At 23.3% G+C, this 18839-nt stretch overlaps 4 protein-coding genes across 4 annotated transcripts; 3 read left to right on the forward strand and 1 right to left on the reverse strand.

Annotated features, from left to right (window-relative positions):
• Positions 1–1536: 1536 nt before the first annotated feature.
• Positions 1537–3201, forward strand: LOAG_05945 (hypothetical protein; the record flags this gene model as incomplete). Its single annotated transcript, XM_003141482.1, has 3 exons — positions 1537–1704; positions 2324–2473; positions 3181–3201. 3 exons carry the CDS (start codon positions 1537–1539, stop codon positions 3199–3201), a joined length of 339 nt encoding a protein of 112 aa, XP_003141530.1.
• Positions 3202–4769: 1568 nt separating this feature from the next.
• LOAG_05946 (hypothetical protein) lies at positions 4770–5018 on the forward strand (the record flags this gene model as incomplete). Its single annotated transcript, XM_003141483.2, has 1 exon — positions 4770–5018. The coding sequence occupies one exon, from the start codon at positions 4770–4772 to the stop codon at positions 5016–5018; it is 249 nt and encodes an 82-aa protein (XP_003141531.2).
• A 3901-nt stretch (positions 5019–8919) lies between these two features.
• On the forward strand, positions 8920–13149 carry LOAG_05947 (hypothetical protein; the record flags this gene model as incomplete). The annotated part of the gene is made up of 9 exons (XM_003141484.2): positions 8920–9079; positions 9866–10084; positions 10728–10851; positions 11056–11119; positions 11313–11499; positions 11807–12005; positions 12400–12476; positions 12688–12775; positions 13086–13149. The coding sequence occupies 9 exons, from the start codon at positions 8920–8922 to the stop codon at positions 13126–13128; spliced, it is 1161 nt and encodes a 386-aa protein (XP_003141532.1). The 3' UTR covers positions 13129–13149.
• A 4283-nt stretch (positions 13150–17432) lies between these two features.
• On the reverse strand, positions 17433–18439 carry LOAG_05948 (hypothetical protein; the record flags this gene model as incomplete). Its single annotated transcript, XM_003141485.2, has 3 exons — positions 17433–17635; positions 17923–18112; positions 18356–18439. The coding sequence occupies 3 exons, from the start codon at positions 18437–18439 to the stop codon at positions 17433–17435; spliced, it is 477 nt and encodes a 158-aa protein (XP_003141533.2).
• Between the last annotated feature and the right edge of the window lie 400 nt (positions 18440–18839).

An 18839-nucleotide genomic window follows, 5' to 3' on the forward strand; every position in this document is an offset into this window, starting at 1 on the left:
TTCATTCATTCATCATTTGTTACAATAATAACTTATACCGTATTGTACCATAACTAATCCTTATATTCTACCATAATCTACTCTTTAACGGATCAATCATCCCATCATTTTATCGATCTAATCAGCTTAAATATAAGATCTTCTAAGTTTAATATTTATAAACAGAAACACTTGTTGAAATTTGCTGAGGAAGAAGTCAAAAGTAATATGAAATTAAAAAAAAAAAAGATTTACAACTATCAAAACAATTATCATTAATAAACCAAAATGATATCAGTTATTTTTCTAGTTATCACATATTGTTACGATAAATGTATGATACATTTGTTAATTTGTCAGTCATACTGTATTATTCGGATACTTTCAAATTATATCCAACATTGAAATGTATAGAAAAATAGTTAGGAAAAATGCTTTTCGTAAAAAAACAAAAAAAAGAAAAATAGCCGATATTTAAAAATATGCTTAATTATTTAAAGCATTTAAATAATTATAATCTATTCATTTCATTGTAACATGTAAATTATCAAAGTATCATTGCAGGATTAAAATGAATAACTATTTGATCAAATAAATTTTGCCAGTTATTGAAAATATTTTTATTAAATTTTATGCATTTATCATTTGAAATATATTAAAATATAACGGAATGAGTAAATGATTAATTATTTTTGGTTGCTAATGGAAAGGAAAAAAGTAAGAAAGAAGGAATTTTAACATGAGAAATTCAAAAATAAAACAGGAAAAAAGTGTTTGACATGCCAAAATTAGATTTTTATTTCATTGTTAATTCATTGAGATGCTGAAAATGATAAATTGATTTAATAAAGTTTGACAAATTTTAATGCTTTTGATAATTCAATTAATTGTTTTCTCAATTAATTGTTTTCTTTAATGTAAGCGTTTGATTGAAATAAGAATGAAATTTTTCTTCCAAAAAAGGATATAATCAATTTATAGGATTATTATAATTATTGCTATCAAAATCGGATTTTTTCTAACTTGAAATGAAATAATTAAATTGAATTGCATTATAAGCAAATTGGAACAAATTTTTGAGGATTAAAGAATGAGTTTTTTAAACATATCTTACACTTTTAATTTCATGAAACCTGTTCAAAAATCATGAATATTTTCATTGTAAATATTTCTCTTTCAAAAATTATGCTCAAATTTTTAATATTTTTATATTCAAACTGAAATGAATTTCATTTTAAAATTAAGGAAATAACTGAATATTACATGAGAAATTACATTAAACACGCTTAAATTAAAACATTTTAGTTAATTTAAATTATGACAAATTTAGATGTAATAAATATTTGGTACTGTTATGCTAAATGGTGATATATTTTTTCATTCATTTTAGTAATTTCTCTTTTCTTTCTCATAAAAAAAAAAAAAAAAATTCCTAACACTAATTTGCATATTGACTAACATTAAATGAATCGATTAATAAATTTAGATGTTTTTTGATATTAAATTTAATTTCAGCTCCCTGTATACATAGAAATAGCTATAGACTAATAAATAAAAATGTGTGCATTGTTAATGTTACTATTGGCGACAAATTTTGCTTATATTTTGGCCAATCAGAAAGAGGCCAATCTTGGCCTAATACCAGATGATATTATCTGTCCATTTTGTATTGCATTAATTGAAAAATTCCAACAAACTACTCAACAAAACTCAGCTTTCAAAAATGTTAGTCCTTTTATTTTCTTTTTTTTTGTTTGTTGTTTGACTTTTACCTAGTAATGAATAAATATGGGCTGACGTACGTGATATATATATATATATATATATATATATATATACACGTATCACGTATTATATATATACATACATATACGTGTTGCATATTACATTACGTATAAACATACTATACATACCTATTCTATTGATTTGAAAGAAATTTTTCTATAAAAAATCATTTTGATCATTCATACGTGTAAATTTGGCATAAATGATACACAAATATGTTTATTCACATATACAAAGTTTAATAATAGCTATAAGTATTTAGTGGTAGGAAAAAATTGCTTCAAATTCAAAATTCAAGGAAAAATTTTATAATCTAAAATTTGAATATCTTTGAATATCGGAAAAAAAATTTGAATATCGGAATAAAATATAAATAAGGGAATGTCAAATTATTTTTTAATACTAAAATTTTGAAAATTTAAAAACACGTAATATCAAATTATCTCTTATTACATGAATATAATTATATACTATTTTTAAAATAATTTATCAAATTTAGTCAAAATGATATTTCTTTTCCTTTTTTTTTTTTTTGTCAAAATTCAATTTGTTCTTTCAGGTTCTATGCGAATCAATTTCAGCAAAAAATCGTAAAAATTACAATTCTTGTATTGAATCATTCAATGAGATGACAGTGGAAAAGTTGAAAACATTAAGTGCTGAAGATTTATGCAAAAACCAGAAAATTTGTCCAATTCATTATAAAAAGGTAATTTTTAACAAATTTTAAAAAGAAAATTTCAAAAAAGGTAATTTTTAACAAATTTGACAAATTTCAATTTCAATACATAATGATTGGCATTTTTGTAATTTCCATTCTTCTTTTCTCTCTCCCTCTTTTTTATTAGATTTTTTCAATCATTTTCGGCATTCATTTTATCTTACTCAAAATGTACAATGAACATAAAAACTAATAATTCGCTAAAAAAATGAAAATTTTGAAATGATGATTTAAACAGAAAATCGATCTATTAATTTAATAATAATGGAAAAGAAAAAGACAAACACATAAATATACAATGTTTATTAATTAGATTTAATAATTGCTTTCTAATTAGCTAGGAAAAAGGAAAAAGGAAGAATATTTCATAGAATGTTGCTTGTTTGTATTGATGATATTTAAGTAAGAAATTTTTGAAATTTATTATATTTATTTAAACAGAAAAAGAAATTTTAAGAAATTTTTTTCATTGCTAAATTTATCGAAAAAACATTTTTTCCTAAAGTATAAAATGAAATAAAAAAGAAATATATATGTGAAAAAAAAGAGAAAATCTAGCCATTAATATAAGCATACCGTATAACTCATTATCTTGAATAGTCTTCTTGAACGATTTGAGATAAGTTCTATCCATGCTTGCTATAAACGTGACAAATGCGCGTGTATCCTTTAAGTTTATGCAGTAAATTATTTAGGTGAGGGATATCATGCGCTGAACTGATCACACTTTTTACTCCTAAGGTTCATCTATCAGGGTTTAACGTGCTAGGATGGTGACAGTGAGCTTTGCAGGAGGTTTTGGTAGAATAACTCTCTGTTAGATGGATAGCCTTACATAATTAAACAAGCTTCACCTGTTCAAGTTTGGAATTAGAGTTGTCCTTGTCCTAGGATGCTTACTTGAAGGCTATCGAACTCATCCTACTTATGACCACACTTTATTTAATCTTTAAGTTGAGACCTATCTGATATGGCAGACCCTATTGAAGGTGTAATCTTATAAAGACATGCAAATTTTTCCCCCTTCCCTGCTATCGTTGGAGAAGATTGTATCATTAAGCAAACTGTTTTACAATAAATTAGGACCATCTTCTAAAAATATCACGATGTATTTTTGATGTAAATAATCCGAAAGGTCAAAGAAAAGAGAAATCGTGGGGTCATTGAAGATAAGATAGCAGCTGACAATATTTGAGCTTCATCCTTATCCATTGCTTTTCCTCATTGAACTGTAACGATGTATTTGTAAACATACGAGCTGATGTTATCTGATTAGAGAGGGAATAATTGACAAGCATTGTGATAAATGATTATGGCTTTTATCTTTTGTCCTTCCTTCATTTTCTTCATCTTTCCTATCCTTCGACATTTACTTTTTTTTCATCGTTTAAAAATTGTTGATAACATTGATTGATGAGAAATGAGACAAGAGAAGAGATTATTTGTTGATAAAATTAAATATTTAAAAAAATAAAATTTTATTAACAAATTTAATTTAACAATTCCAAATTTTAAATTTTAACATATATAAGCGGAAATGCTATAAGAAAAACAAATAGAATAATGACATTTTATTTGAACGAAAAGAAGAAAAGTAATGATGATGAAAGAACAAATATATTATGCATTACTATATATAGTCAAAATATCAGTATTTAAAATTATATCATTATTAAAAATTGATTTCAAATTATATTAGCATTTAAAATCAGATCATTATTAAAAATTAATTTCGAATTCTATCAGTATTTGAAATTATATCAACATTGAAAGTTTTTTTCTGAAATTATTTAAAATTATAATAATATCATTTTTCAAAAATAATAATTTATCTCTGCCAAATATCGCATTTAATCTTTGGTATTAGTAATTTATTACTTTCATCTTCTCACACTTTTTTTTTTGCAACATTTGCTGTGAACTTTAATTCTAAATGGAAGTAAAAGAGGTAAAAATTGTTGCACCTGTAAATAATTGCTTAATTGATATCATTAATTATATCAGTTGTTTGTTGAAGAGGTAAATTGCTTGCAAAACATTGCAAACAATTGGTAATTAACTTAGGCTTTGGTAATTGATTTAGAAGATTTTGGCAATTAAATTAGAATACTTTATTAATTTAAATAATGAAATTTGACATAGTGTGAATTAATAATGTTTCGAAGTGATTTAATTATATAATTTCAATAAGCGATGCAATAATAAATTACTCCGATAAAAGTTAATTTTAATTGAAAACTTTTACCTATAAATAATATAAAAATTGTTTATTATAGTAATATTAATGGCAAATACCGGTAAAGCCGATTTTCCGACTTTACCGGCCGTAACGGATGAGCAATTGAAGAATACGGGAAAATATGATGCCTTCAAAACTATGGCTGATATTTTTACTGGAAAATTGGAAAATTCAAATGGAAAAAATTTAACGCTTCACATTGATGTGCAATTTCAAAAATTGCAACCTAATGAAATGGCAACATCAGAAAATTCAACAACTGTTTCCGGTCCAACAGAATTAAATGGCACCTAATTGATGCATGTGTAAATGAAATGAAAATGATATTTGTCAATTTTTTGTCATTTTAAATGGGATAATTTGAACTTTCAACTTTCATCATTCATCAATGCCATATTGTTATTTTCATTTCCTATATTCTATATGCATAAATAATTCAAATATAACCATGAAAAATGTTTTAAAGCAAGAAATAAAATAAAATAAAATACAAGTTATAATTCTACTTTTTTTAATTTCATAAAAATTGAATTTTAAATTTTTAATTATAAAAAAATTTCTTGTATCATAAGAATGATAGGAAATATTCAATTTAATGCATGGAAATAGTTTACAGTTAATTTTAAACTTTCATTTTGCGATATTCCTAATTAAATAACAAAAAAAGTTTTGCGATAATTAGTACAATCATTAATTAATGTAACCGAAGAAATTTGATAAAAAGCATAATTAACACAATTTTTTTCGTCCTTTTTTCCATGCCTTAATATTTTTTTGCTCCTTTTGAGCCTTAGAATTCTTTATTCTTTTTGAACCTTAGCATTTTTTTGTTTTGTTTGTTTTTTTTTTTTTTTTATGGTTATGGCTTATGACAACATTTGCTTTTATTTTTTGTCACCCTTTTTTTTGTTTATGCGTTAGATTTTAGTGTTTGAATAAATGAATATAAGCAGTATTGTCATCAAATTTAGTCTTGAAGTTATAAATTGTCATGTTAAAATGTGTTAACAAAATAAAAAAGAAAGGACAGAAAAGAAAGTACAACAAAAAAATCTGATTGCATTATTTAAAATGACAAATACATTTTAAAAATATACTGATGGTTGTTGCCTTTTTTTTTTAAAAAAAAAAAATTAGTTTCCACAATTCTTAGGTTTTATCATTATTTATTAAATATTTGATTTTTTCAAAGATTGATTTTATGCTCAAATATTGATAATATAAAAGATATCATTATTCAAATTTTAAAAGTGACTATTTAAAAATTATCACTTTTGTATTGAGCATGGATTAATCAATTGATTCGATTATATTTGTTATAATTTCAATTCAGTCTTACTTTTTTTTTTGCTATAATTGCATAAACATTCTTCCTCTTTCTTTTCTTTTCCCTTCCAATTTCCTCTTAGCTTTACACTATCAGAAATTATCTAATCATCGACTGATAACAATTAGTCATCATAAAATTTGTATTTAAAAATAGCTCATTATTATTACAGTAAAAAAGAATAGAGGTGAAGTAACAAAAATAAATTATATGAAAAAAATCCTGATTTTTGATAAATTAAATTAATAAATGCTGGAGAAATGGCAATAAATGAAATAAATAATGGCATAATTAATTGCACTCAAAATGAATCTGTGAAGATTTAAAAGTTATAAATCATTTATTGTCAATCTTTTGCTATTTATTCGCATTATTAATAATTTGCTAATTAATTTAATCAAACGTTCATTTTGAAAAAAGTATATTTTCAAACAGAATTAAAATTTAACATAACATATGTTTTGCACGTTTGTTCAATTCAAATTAATTATTGCTTATGGGATCATAATATTATTTTCTTTTTAATCTTCTTTTTTAATATTTTCAACAGTCTTAAATTTCATTTCATAGCGATAATTTGCAATAGCATTTTGTTTTATATGTAATTATTGCTTATTAATTAAATTTAAAAATATTTAAAAAAAATGATGGATAATGTCGAAATCACACTAAATTAATTAAAATTTTGAAATTACAAAGGAAACAACTGAAATATAGTAGCTATTATACAAAATTAATCCAAATCAAACCATTTGTAATTAACAGAATCACAAGTGATAAATAAAACTTGCTCCATTTTTCATTCATTAATTTTGGGTCAACCAAAAATTTGTCCAATTTTGGATTAGCTAAGGATTTGGCTGAAATTTTCTGATCAAATATAGAAAATAAGAAATGTATTATTGAATTAGTTGAAAGCAATTGTTCATTGTGGATTTTGAAATATAAAAAAAGTTAACAATTTTCAGGCTTACCAAAGTTTTACTTTTACTCATTTAGCAAACAAAAGAAAAAAAAAGTTCTAGAATTAATGGGAAAATATACGTAAAATTATGATGACAATCAAAATGAATGAAAATACTTGAAAAGAACATATTACGGTATCAAAGGTAGGCGTATGAAAGGTAAGCCATGGATGTAAAACATCGTCATTGTCCTGTGTGACTAATTAAAATTGTTTGTAACATGGAAATTAAATTGATGAAATATATAACATTTATAACATTTAACAATAATCGAAATAATTATTTATTCAATTCTTATTTATTGCTCTTTTTTGATTTCAAAAATTTACAAAAAAAAAAAAAAAAAACAAAATTGAAAAAGTATATTTGAAAGATATATGCCATAGAATTGATATTTACAGTATTAATTGATCTATTCGAAACCAGGAAAAAATTCCATTTAATAAAATTTGGCATAACTGAATTATTATTGACTAGTAATTCAATCAATCAAATTAATTAATTATTCAACGATGCTTAAATCGTCCAATTTAATTATTACTGATAGTTAAATTTATTTTAACCATTTTTGATCAATGTCACATTATTTCATTTCTAATTAATTTTTCCTTTTGCTTAATTTACGAGATCACATTAACCCGTTCAGGTATTGTTTGCATCGTATTTTAAATTCTGCACATAATAATTTTTAATTAAAATCAAAAAAACAAAAAAGATAAAACTTAAAATAAACCGTTAACATCCCATTTTTTTAGCTTTGAAAATGATTACTTTGATTATTTGATAAAAAATTATCATCTGTTTAAAAAACATTCCTTTTTTTTTAGAATTATATTATTTGTTACTTCCCAGTTTTGAATTACATCTTTCATATTCTTTGATTTGCAATTATTTCATTAATTTCCTATCAACCTTCTAATTGATCTATTCCCGGGGAAGATTCAAAGCATGTATTATTATTCCTTTCATTGCAATCATTCATATCATATCTACTTCTTATGCTTCTTCCCCTTATCACTTTTAATTATATTAATTACTATTAAGATTGATTAGCTAAGAAATTAGTACTTTTCCAGCTATTTCATGAAATTTTTTACTTTCATTTTAGCTAAATTTAGAAATAAATAATTTAGTAGGTTTTCCATTAATAGCTGACCATTTTACGTAATTTTAATTAAAAAATACTACCCTATGATATGACATGTATATATTTAACTATACTAATTAGTAATTGATTATTTTGTGTTCAATGATTTTCAAAAATTTTAAGCCACTAATTAAGAAAGTTTATTATTATAAATTTTTGTATTATTCTTTTTATTAACAAATATGCATTTATTTTGTCCATTCATTTCTGCAATGAATTAATATATTAAACAATAATGGTTGACATTATAGTTAAAAAATTTCGATAATTTTTACTTTGCTTCATTCATTGTTAACTTTCAGTTTTATATCTTTCATTTCCTTTCATTTCTGAGCAAAATATTAAGTATAATGTAATCTAATAATAATTCAAATTTATAATAATTATTAGTTATCTCCAAAAAAAGACAAAAAAAAATCTTTCAAACAATTAACATTTCGTTTAATATTCATTGTAAAACAAATTTAAAACAAAAACCTAGGTATTCATTAATAAATTTTCTAATTAGAGCCATAATTCGGATAAGCACTAGGAATATTAATTCGATCAATCAGTATTGATTGGCTTAAAACCTATGATTAAAATAATTTTAAATTTATTAAATTTTTTCAATTTTTAATAGCCAACATGAATTGATCATTAATAAGCAAATTCACGCAATTTTTTTTTTTTTTCAGAATTTTGATTAAATAAATTTTCATTTTTCATTAGTTTATAGCATTTGGTCATATATACATACCTCATATTAATACTAATATGGCATGTTGGATAGTTTCATTAGACGGTGGTCCAAAAAAACCAAATCAAGCAGCGATTGTGATAAATGACAAAATTTATTCATTTGGTAGTTGTTGTTGTTATGAAAGAGGCTTCATTGAACCTGAATTAGCTTTCGGTGTACACGTCTTGAATCCTGGTTTGTTTCCTTAATTTTAATTTCATTCTTATCTAATTTTAAAACAAATTAAATTCATTTTCTAATTCTTCATTTTACATTGAATTACTGAATTGCTTGGAACTGATATCGGAAATCATACACGCGCTTTAATACTTTTTTTCTAAAGTTATTTTCTAATTCCATTGATTTCTACTAAATTTTTGAATTGTACTCGATATCGGAAATCATTTACCATACGTGTATTTTAATATTTTTTTCTTCATCTTCTTTCAAATAATCGTTTGATAAATTTTCATTGTAACATTAACTTTTCTCAGTTATTATAATATTTTCATTTTTGGTAAGTTTTGGGAATTTTTTAAAAAATAAAACGAAAAACATTCATATATTTTAATTTATAAATAAATATTGCAACATGAAGAATTGTTTTAGAATTGAATGGTAAAATTTGTATAATAACATGAATGAAGTTGACACTTCAATTACTGATTTCAATTATTGCATTAATTAATTAAGTTTTGGCACTTCAATTACTGATTTCAATTATTGCATTAATTAATGAATTTTAGCAAATATTGCAGTCTCTTCAATTGCTCCCACTTTTTCTTTTCCCTACTTCTCATCTCTCTCTCTCTCTCTCTCCCTCTCATTCTCTTGGAAATTTTTTTAATGAATAATATTTTGCATTAATATTATTCCTGTTTACATTTCTAATTGATTATTTCATTTTATTTTCATTCATTTTTTTTTAAGGTAAAAATTTTTTTTAAAAAAATGAATTAAAAAATTGTTGATTATTTCAAGCTGATTATCGTTGGCAATTTGTACAAACAAGAAGATTTGAGCCAAATCCATCAGAGCAATTTATTGATGGAACAGGTGAAATATATCAACCATATGGTGAAATACCAACTTTAAGATCTGGTCATAGTGTTGTCGCATATAAAGGAAAAGCATATATGTGGGGTGGTTATTGTTATGGTCGAGAAATTTTAAGTACATCATTGTACTGCTTTGATCCTGGTATTTTTGTTTTTTCTTCCTTATATATATATATAATTTTACTAAATATTATCCGAAATTTTTAGAAAAAGAATTTTTTCAAACTAATTAATATAATTAATAATTATTGAAAAGGCTAAAAAAAAAAACAGGTGATAAGGAACAAAATGTAACATTTGGATTAAGTGATAAAAAAAATCCTTTTTCTTTCTAAAAAGCCTTATTTTTTTTTTAAAAAAAATTGTTTTGGTATATAATTTTAGTAAATATTATTAAAAAATTTCAAAAAAGAGAATTTTTTAAAATCAGTTTAATTAATCAATTATTATTAAAGAGGTTAAAAAATAGTAAAAGAAGAAGAAGAGTGATAAAAGGTAGTGTTAACATTAAATGATAAAATGCTTAAGTGTATAATTTCAATAAATATTCCCTTAAATTTTTGGAAAAGAAGTTTTTTAAAATTACTTAAATTAATCAGTAATTATTAAAGAGGTTAGAAAAGGTGATAAATGACAAAATGTAGTGTTATGATTAAATGATAAAATATTTAGGTATGTAATTTGAATATAATTTTAGTGATAATAGGAAGAAAATAATCACGTGTATGACGTGAAAAAGAAAAACATATTATTTTGAAATATTCAATAGTTTTTTTTTTTTGCAGAAGAACGAACTTGGTCAGTAATTCCACACGTTGGTCCCACGCCAGCTCCACGTGAAAAACATACGGCTGTGGTATTTAATGATATGATGATCATATATGGTGGTCTAATCAATAATCAATTAAGGTAATTAATTCGAAATGATTGTTGTATTATATCCCCTTCATTACTTCTTCGTTCTTTCTCTCTCAAGAAAAAAAAGTTTAAAAATTAAAAGTTGGGGACGAAATAAGTTTATCATATTTGTCAAACAACTATCAAATGATCAAAATGATAGCAAAAAAAAAGATAAAATTATCACTAAGTTGGAAAATTTTTGCATTTTTTTAGATTTTGCGAAAATGTTTGGGGCTATAATTTTAGGACAAGGAAATGGTACAGTACGTTAATAACTGTAAGTTATTATTTCATTATAAAATTAATAAAATATACATATTTGCTAAGTACAAAATATGATAATATGCTTGTGAAATTTCATCAATTCTATAAATTTACAAATTTTAAAATTTAAAATTTAAGAAAAAAATTTAAAAAGAAAACTTATTGAAAATAAAAGAAAAAAAAAGGAAAGGAAGGAAATGATACAGGGTGATATACCACGAGGACGAATACATCATACAGCATGTGTAATTGAGAAAAAAATGTATGTTTTTGGTGGTGTTGATCAATCAAATCATGCATTATATTTAAATGTATTGGATTTACGACGAGGACATTGGGAAACAACAAATGTCACAGGACATCGACCATATGCTGTACGAGATGCTTGTTGTTGTATGTTTTCAATTTGATAATCATTTCCTTATTAATTTATTAGTTTATTTTTTAATTTTTTTTTTGTTTTTATTTTCTTCAAAAAAATCTTTCTTTTTTTTGTTTTGTAATGAATGCAATTGTTTAGTTCCTAAAACGATCATTTAAAAGGATTTTTTATTTTTGATTGATTGATTGATTGATTGATCATTTTAGAAATTAAATATTCCAATATATAATATATATATATGTAGGATATTTTAATTGAAAATTTGAAAAAATCTCAATGAATGATCGGAATATGTTGATAAAATCATATCATTTGTAGGGGTTCATAACAATAAAATGTATATATTTGCTGGATGTCGACATAGAGATGGACAATATGTACCTTCACTCTATCGATTTGATCCTGAAATATCAATGTGGTCTAAAATACGTCCATTTGGTTTCAGAGGCGCATCGGGTCGACAACATCATTGTGGAGTGGTCGTCGGCGATTGCGCTTACGTATTTACTGGTTTGACGTAAGGAATTTAATACCGTATTAGAATTTTATATGTATATATATGTATGTATATATAATATACTATGTGTAAATTTTAATCATATAAAGTTGGCGGAAAGATCAATCAATTAATTAGTTAATTAGTAAATATTAAAGGAAAATTTTTTTGAATAATATTTTATTGTAAGGAATAGTTATAGTAATTTTTTTTTTTTCGATTAATTATGGTAAATGTAATCGAAAGAAATATAATAACCAATTGTAAATCAATCATGTATAGATTATCTGATTAAAAATTATATTTAATATATTGATTGAAATTAAAAGGAAAAGTTTTTAAATTAATTACAGCTTTGCATAATTAAAATTAAAAATATGTATAATTAAAAATATTATATTGGTTACTATTTTAGGCAAAGCATTGTATTTACTGAAATGTTTGGCTATGGATATGTAATGGAAATGTGTGATCTTCATGTTCTTAGTTTCAGTTTGTTTTAAATTAATTATTTATGCAAATGGATGAATTATTGTATTATTGCAAAAATTTCACTTTCAATATTTCGTTGACATTTTTATTCTTTTCAAAAAAAAAAAAACTTCTTTCCAAATTTTTTTCCTTAAATGAGAAAGTTTTTAAAATCCTTTGGAAATGAAATTTTTAAAATTTAATGTAAAATTCATAAATTCTTTTTTTATAGATTGGACATTGAAGGATCTTTCAGCAATTGCTGTATTACAGCATGGATTATACAGGATAGATTCTGATGAGCTTCCGCTTGAATTAAAGTTAGTTTTTATTTCTCTTTTTTTTTTTGTTTTTCAAATACATTTTCCACATTTGTTAAATAATTTAGCATTTATCAGCTTGTTTTTACTTTTTTTTTGTTAATTTTTAATTGATATTTCAAATATTTTATGATATTTTAAGAGAAGAAAGCAAATAACGGAAATTAAATTTTTCATATATTTTTAATATTTTGAATTTATGTTAGATTTTAATTCATATTTTCACATTTCATCTGTAATGATTAGCAGTACGATGAAGATAAAATTGTCAAATGAAAACTTATCTGAGTCATTTAAATTTAAATTTCAGAGTTCATCTTGCTATGATGACAGAATCGAATGACTTATTATGAAAGTAATCTATTTAATGGGACTATTTTAAAGTGTTTTGCTTGAAATGATGAATTGAATGATTTTTATGCAAAAATTTCCATCTCTTCTCTCGTTTTGTTTGGAAATATTTAAAAAAAAAGAATTTTTTTAATTCTTTCATTTCATTTCAATTATCATTATCAGTATTTGTTGCAAAATTCTTGATAATCTATGATCCTATCGTTATTTTTTTACAATTATTTTTGTTGTTACAAGAATTGTGTCATTATTTATTTGAAAATTTATATTGCAATAATCATTTAAATGGTTTAAATGATCATTATCATGAATTTAACAAACTTTTTTGCTTTCATTTTTTTCAAAAAAAAAAGTGTTTTTGAAATTAGTTTGATGAGATTGTATAATCTAATTTGTCTTCAAGATTTCACTCAATGTTTTTTTCATTCTTTGTTTTATTCCTATCCAAAATCATATCGAAAACTTTTTTTTCATTTTTTTTTCGAAATTTATTGCTACAATTTTAAATTCGTTTATTTACCAAAAAAAAAAAAAATTAAAATATTGCAACAATTTGATCTTCATAAATGCTACAAAAGTTTTGTGTCATCTCTTTTTGGTCATTTGTCATTGTCACACGTTAATATCACGAAAAGTTATTAAATGAAGTGCTATTGAATCAGATGGGAATGAAGAAGAGAAAGTTATTCGTCATTCTTTCATCCAATATTGTGGAAGGAAAAAAAAAGAGAACGGTTAAAATCACAATTGTAGAAGATTGTGGAAACTGTAATCACACAGAAATACTGTAATGGGAAGCTACCACACACTTTCTTAACTTTCTGCTTACTACTCTTAAAAAACGTTTTCAATTGTAACCGTGGAAGATTCTGGAAATCTTTTTTCACACAGCAACACAGTAACAAAATGTTACCGTATATTGTATGGATAAAAAAAAAAATGAATTTTGATAAATGAAACTACATGGATTTTAAAATGAATGTGATTCTGAATACCATCATCTCAAACTGTTTACTTCGAATGGTCCAATTACAAAACGATGATATTATGTTACTGTCGTTGACAAACAGTTGCTAATTTATCATAAATATTATCAGCATTTGAAAAAGATAATTAAAAATTTCAATTTTGGTCATAAGATGGTATCATTTGATATTGTTTGATACAGAAACTCGATGACACTATTGTTATCAGTGATCATATCTAATCGATGAGTTCTAAAAAATTGATTTATATCTATCATAACTATGTATATTAAATGAATTCATACATGACAGCAAAATTTTTACTGCAATTTTTATTAATTGTGCAAAAAATTAAAATAAAAGAAAAATTGTTTTGTAAGTTTGAAGTATTCTGTTTAATTAAGGAAGGGGAATTTGTAAAAAAAAGAAGTATTAAAACATAAAAATGATAAAAAATATACATTTTCAGGCAAATAATTCATTTGCATAATGGAATAATTGTATATTACTTTATATGCTTTAATTATAAGTTTAATTTCATTTACTGTTTTATTTCAAATCAATTCATCAACATGATGCAATGCTTTTAAACAATGTTAATGGATCATTCGACTTATCATATCTTTTATCTTTCTCATCCGATTCACTTTAATTTTAAATTAATAATTTTCATTGTATCACTTGGGGAAAAAAAGAAAAAAAAGAAATATTGTAGGATAGACATTGAAAGATCTTTTAACTATTCATTGAAATTGATTTAAACGAATTTAATTTTATTGCTAATTTCAGGCTGTTTAATAATGCATAAAATTTGTATTTCGCTCATTTTGCAAAAATTTCTAATTGTTATTTTAAATTATTTCAAGCCAAAAATAAATGGAAACGTTAAAGAGTAAACATCTGCTATCAATCTTTACATGAAATGTAAAGATTGATTATTCTATGATAAATATTTGTTGCAATTATTAGGACAAACAGGTCTATGAATCAAAAATAATATCAATGATTTTCAATCAAATGATAACATTTGTCAAGTAAGTTGACATAAATTATGCATGAAAAAAATTGATTAAAATCGAATTTGATGAATTATACGAAAGACTTTTGATCAGATAAGTGATTTGGAAATGATAATATTAAGTAATTAATGATAATATACTTAATTAAGTAATGCAATATGCAGTATGAATAAAGGCATAAATGATAGTTGCAAATGATGCAACAAAAAATTATTAAAAATAATAGTGATGAAATACCAATAATTATTTCATAATAAATCTGAATACTGAATATCATTAAAAATGGATTACTTATATGGAGTAATAGTAATCATTTCATATTAAATTTTAATTTTGAAGATTAATAATTAGAGTAAATGAGATAAATGTACCAAAAAAGACAATTTGTGGAAAGAAATAAATAGAAATGAATACGTAAATACACGCGAAAATACAATAAGAAATAAAAAGATACTAAAACCATAATGCAAAGAAAATGATTTCGTATTTATTCAAAAGTTTAAATGATAATTATGAATTAGTAAACAATGTTACAATGATGACAATGATAATGATGGTAATGATAATGACAGCAATAATAGTGATAATAATAGTAATGATAATAATGATGAAAGAAAGTGAAAATTATTATTATAGAAGTAAATGAATAATATTTAGTATTTTAAAATTCAAGTTTCAAAAGAGAGAAATACATGTAATATTATCTAAAAAGATTGAAGAAAAGAAAAATAAAAAACAAAAACAAAAAATTAGCAAAATTAATTTTTCCAATGCGGAAAAATCGCCAAAAATACTTTCATATGAAGCGCATTTTAACATTTTTTCCAATGACAATAGCGCATTCACAACTCGTAATTAGGTGCAGTCCTCTTAAGCAGCTGATGTCTGAAATTTGAAATAAGAACGAATAATCAAATAAATAAATTAAGCAGTAAACTATTAATGACTAATTTAAGTGATATAATCAGTAATGATATCGACAAACAATTGGATATTGATTTTTGTGGGGATAAAATAGTAATGAGATATGCTAAGCTAAAATGATTAGATTCTATTCCTTGATAAGTTGGAAATATTTTAAATATTTTGAGAAGAATTTTATCAAAGATTAGATTAATTAAATTACAAAAATAGCGAAAAGAGAAAGATAAGGAAAAAATTATGACGAACATACCGTATACCACGTGGAAGTTTGTCGAAAATTTTGTGACTTAAACGGCTTTGCACTAACGAAATAATACAAAGATCTTGCAATTTATATGCTATAATTTTCATTTTAAAAAATCGCCAAAATTACTTAATGAATTAATTGCAGAATTTTAATTATTAATTGATGAATTAAAACCGCCTTAGTTTCGTATTATTTTGATTAAGGATAGTAAAGTTAAACTAATGCTATTGTAAAAGGATTAGATGATAAGGCTGATAAAAGATTAGTTTATTGAATAATACACTATCGTAATGGGATTAATTGATAAAGCTAATAAAGGATTGATAAAATGGATAAATTATAATGAAATTATTTGATAAGATTGATAAAAGATTAGGTCAATTAAATTAAATGATTAGTTAATGAGATTAATTAATTCATCATGTCAAGAAAAAAAAATATGAAAGAAAAATGACAATCTTGTTAAATAAATTACTATTTTAGAAAAAAATTAATTAAAAAAACGATTGGATTTTTAGTAGTTCAAGCAATTTTAATAATAATACTAAATATTAATATAAATACCATAGTAAGATAATATTGATAATGTATCATCAAAATTACAATTCTATACAGATCTTAAACTAACCATGATCAAGAACATGAAGATCACATAATTCCCTATTTAAGTCTACATCAATAATAATATCAATATACCTTTCCGATTCAATCGCTGACCTTAAATGTTATCATATGATAATGTCACATAGAGAAATGTGACATTGTTTAATATTGTTTTTAAATAAAAAAAAAATCTATTTATTAATCAAATAAAACATAACTGTTCAATACATCCCACGATAAAACAATACCTTTAATGACCAAAAAAAAAGAAAAATTCAATAATTAGCAAAGTCAAAAATTCATTCAGCAATGATCAAAAATAAAATTCTTATATTTCCATTAATCATTTATCTTAGATACCGTACGATAATTATCGCTAATCTATTAGTCATTAATTTAGAAAAAATATTATTCCCATACTGTAACAATCTACCATAATGCTAAAAAGAAATAAATAAATTTGAAATTCACTATTAATTATTAACTTGAAACAAAAAATTACTTGTTATACGGTTATAGTATATTGTTAAGAAAAAAAAAAAATAAGCTTACGCCAAACCACCAAATAAAAAGACACGATCATTAACGAGAACCGAGCAATGTCGTTGTCTTGGTATCGGTGGATCCAAACCATACTGTTGTAAAAGACGCCATCGAGATGTTTCAGGATTAAATTCATAAAGTGTATCTAAATTTTGACGCGTATCATGTTCAAAACCACCAAAGATATACATCATTCCATTATATACCCCTGAAATAATGATTATTTCAATTTAATTTTGTTTATAATTAATTGATTTGGATTGAAATCTAATTTGAATTAAAAATGAACAAATGATAAATATTAAAGTTTGTAATCGAATGAATCAAATTATTAGCTTACTGCAAATCACATACAATATTATCCTGAAAATTTGTAATTTTAAATTATTCATTGTTTTTTCTTAAAATGAAACTATTATATGTTTTGTTATTCTTATTCTTATTAGAAAGAATAAACAAATAATAATTAACTGTTAATTAAGATGTGAAACCTACAAGCAGAATGACTTCGACGTTTACATGGAATATCACCGGTCTCTTCGGGTTTTTCCCAATGACCAGTTTCTAAATCTAATACATCCAAGCCTAAATTATTCATGAAAATATCCACACCACCAAATACATACATTTTCCTATTAATAACACATGCTGTATGAAATTCTCGTCCATTTACAGCTGATCCACCCTGAAATAATCAATAAATTTAACTCAATCGAAAAAAAAAGGTCAAAAATGTCAAAGTGAAATTTTATGAAATTATTGTTATTGTAACTACCAATTAAATGAATGGAATAGCTAATTTTCAGCAAATTATATTCATTTTAAATCATAATAATTAGTTCGCTAATTAGACTTGCAAAAATTAAAATTGAGTTAGTATTTTGAACCACATTCTAAATTTTTTAAATCACAAAAACGAAAAACTTACTTCGGTAGTCATTTCATACCACTTTCTTGTTTTGAAATTATAGGCAGGAATGGATTCCGGAAAACTGAAAAAGCCTATTTCCATCTCTTTTTCTTCTTTATTTTTCGTTTACTATTTTTACGTATTTCAAATTACAAAGTATGTTTTTCAGTTTAATTTATCAATCGTTTCGCATAAAAAATCAAATGATTAAAAAAATTTAACAAGCCATTGGTTAAAATTTATTTTATTATTTCTCATGAACTATTTCATCAAGGTACTTACGTAAAATCAATAATAATAATTAATAGTAATAATTAATAATAATAATAATAATAATAATAATAATAATAATAATAATAATAAGTAATAATAATAATAGTAATAACAATAATAATAATAATAATAATAATAATAATAATAATAATAATAATAATAATAGTAATAATAATAATAATAATAGTAGTAATAATAATAATAATAATAATAATAATAATAATAATAA

The sequence above is a fragment of the Loa loa genome, assembly GCF_000183805.2.
Source record: "Loa loa unplaced genomic scaffold supercont3.137, whole genome shotgun sequence".
Lineage (NCBI taxonomy): Eukaryota > Metazoa > Nematoda > Chromadorea > Rhabditida > Onchocercidae > Loa > Loa loa.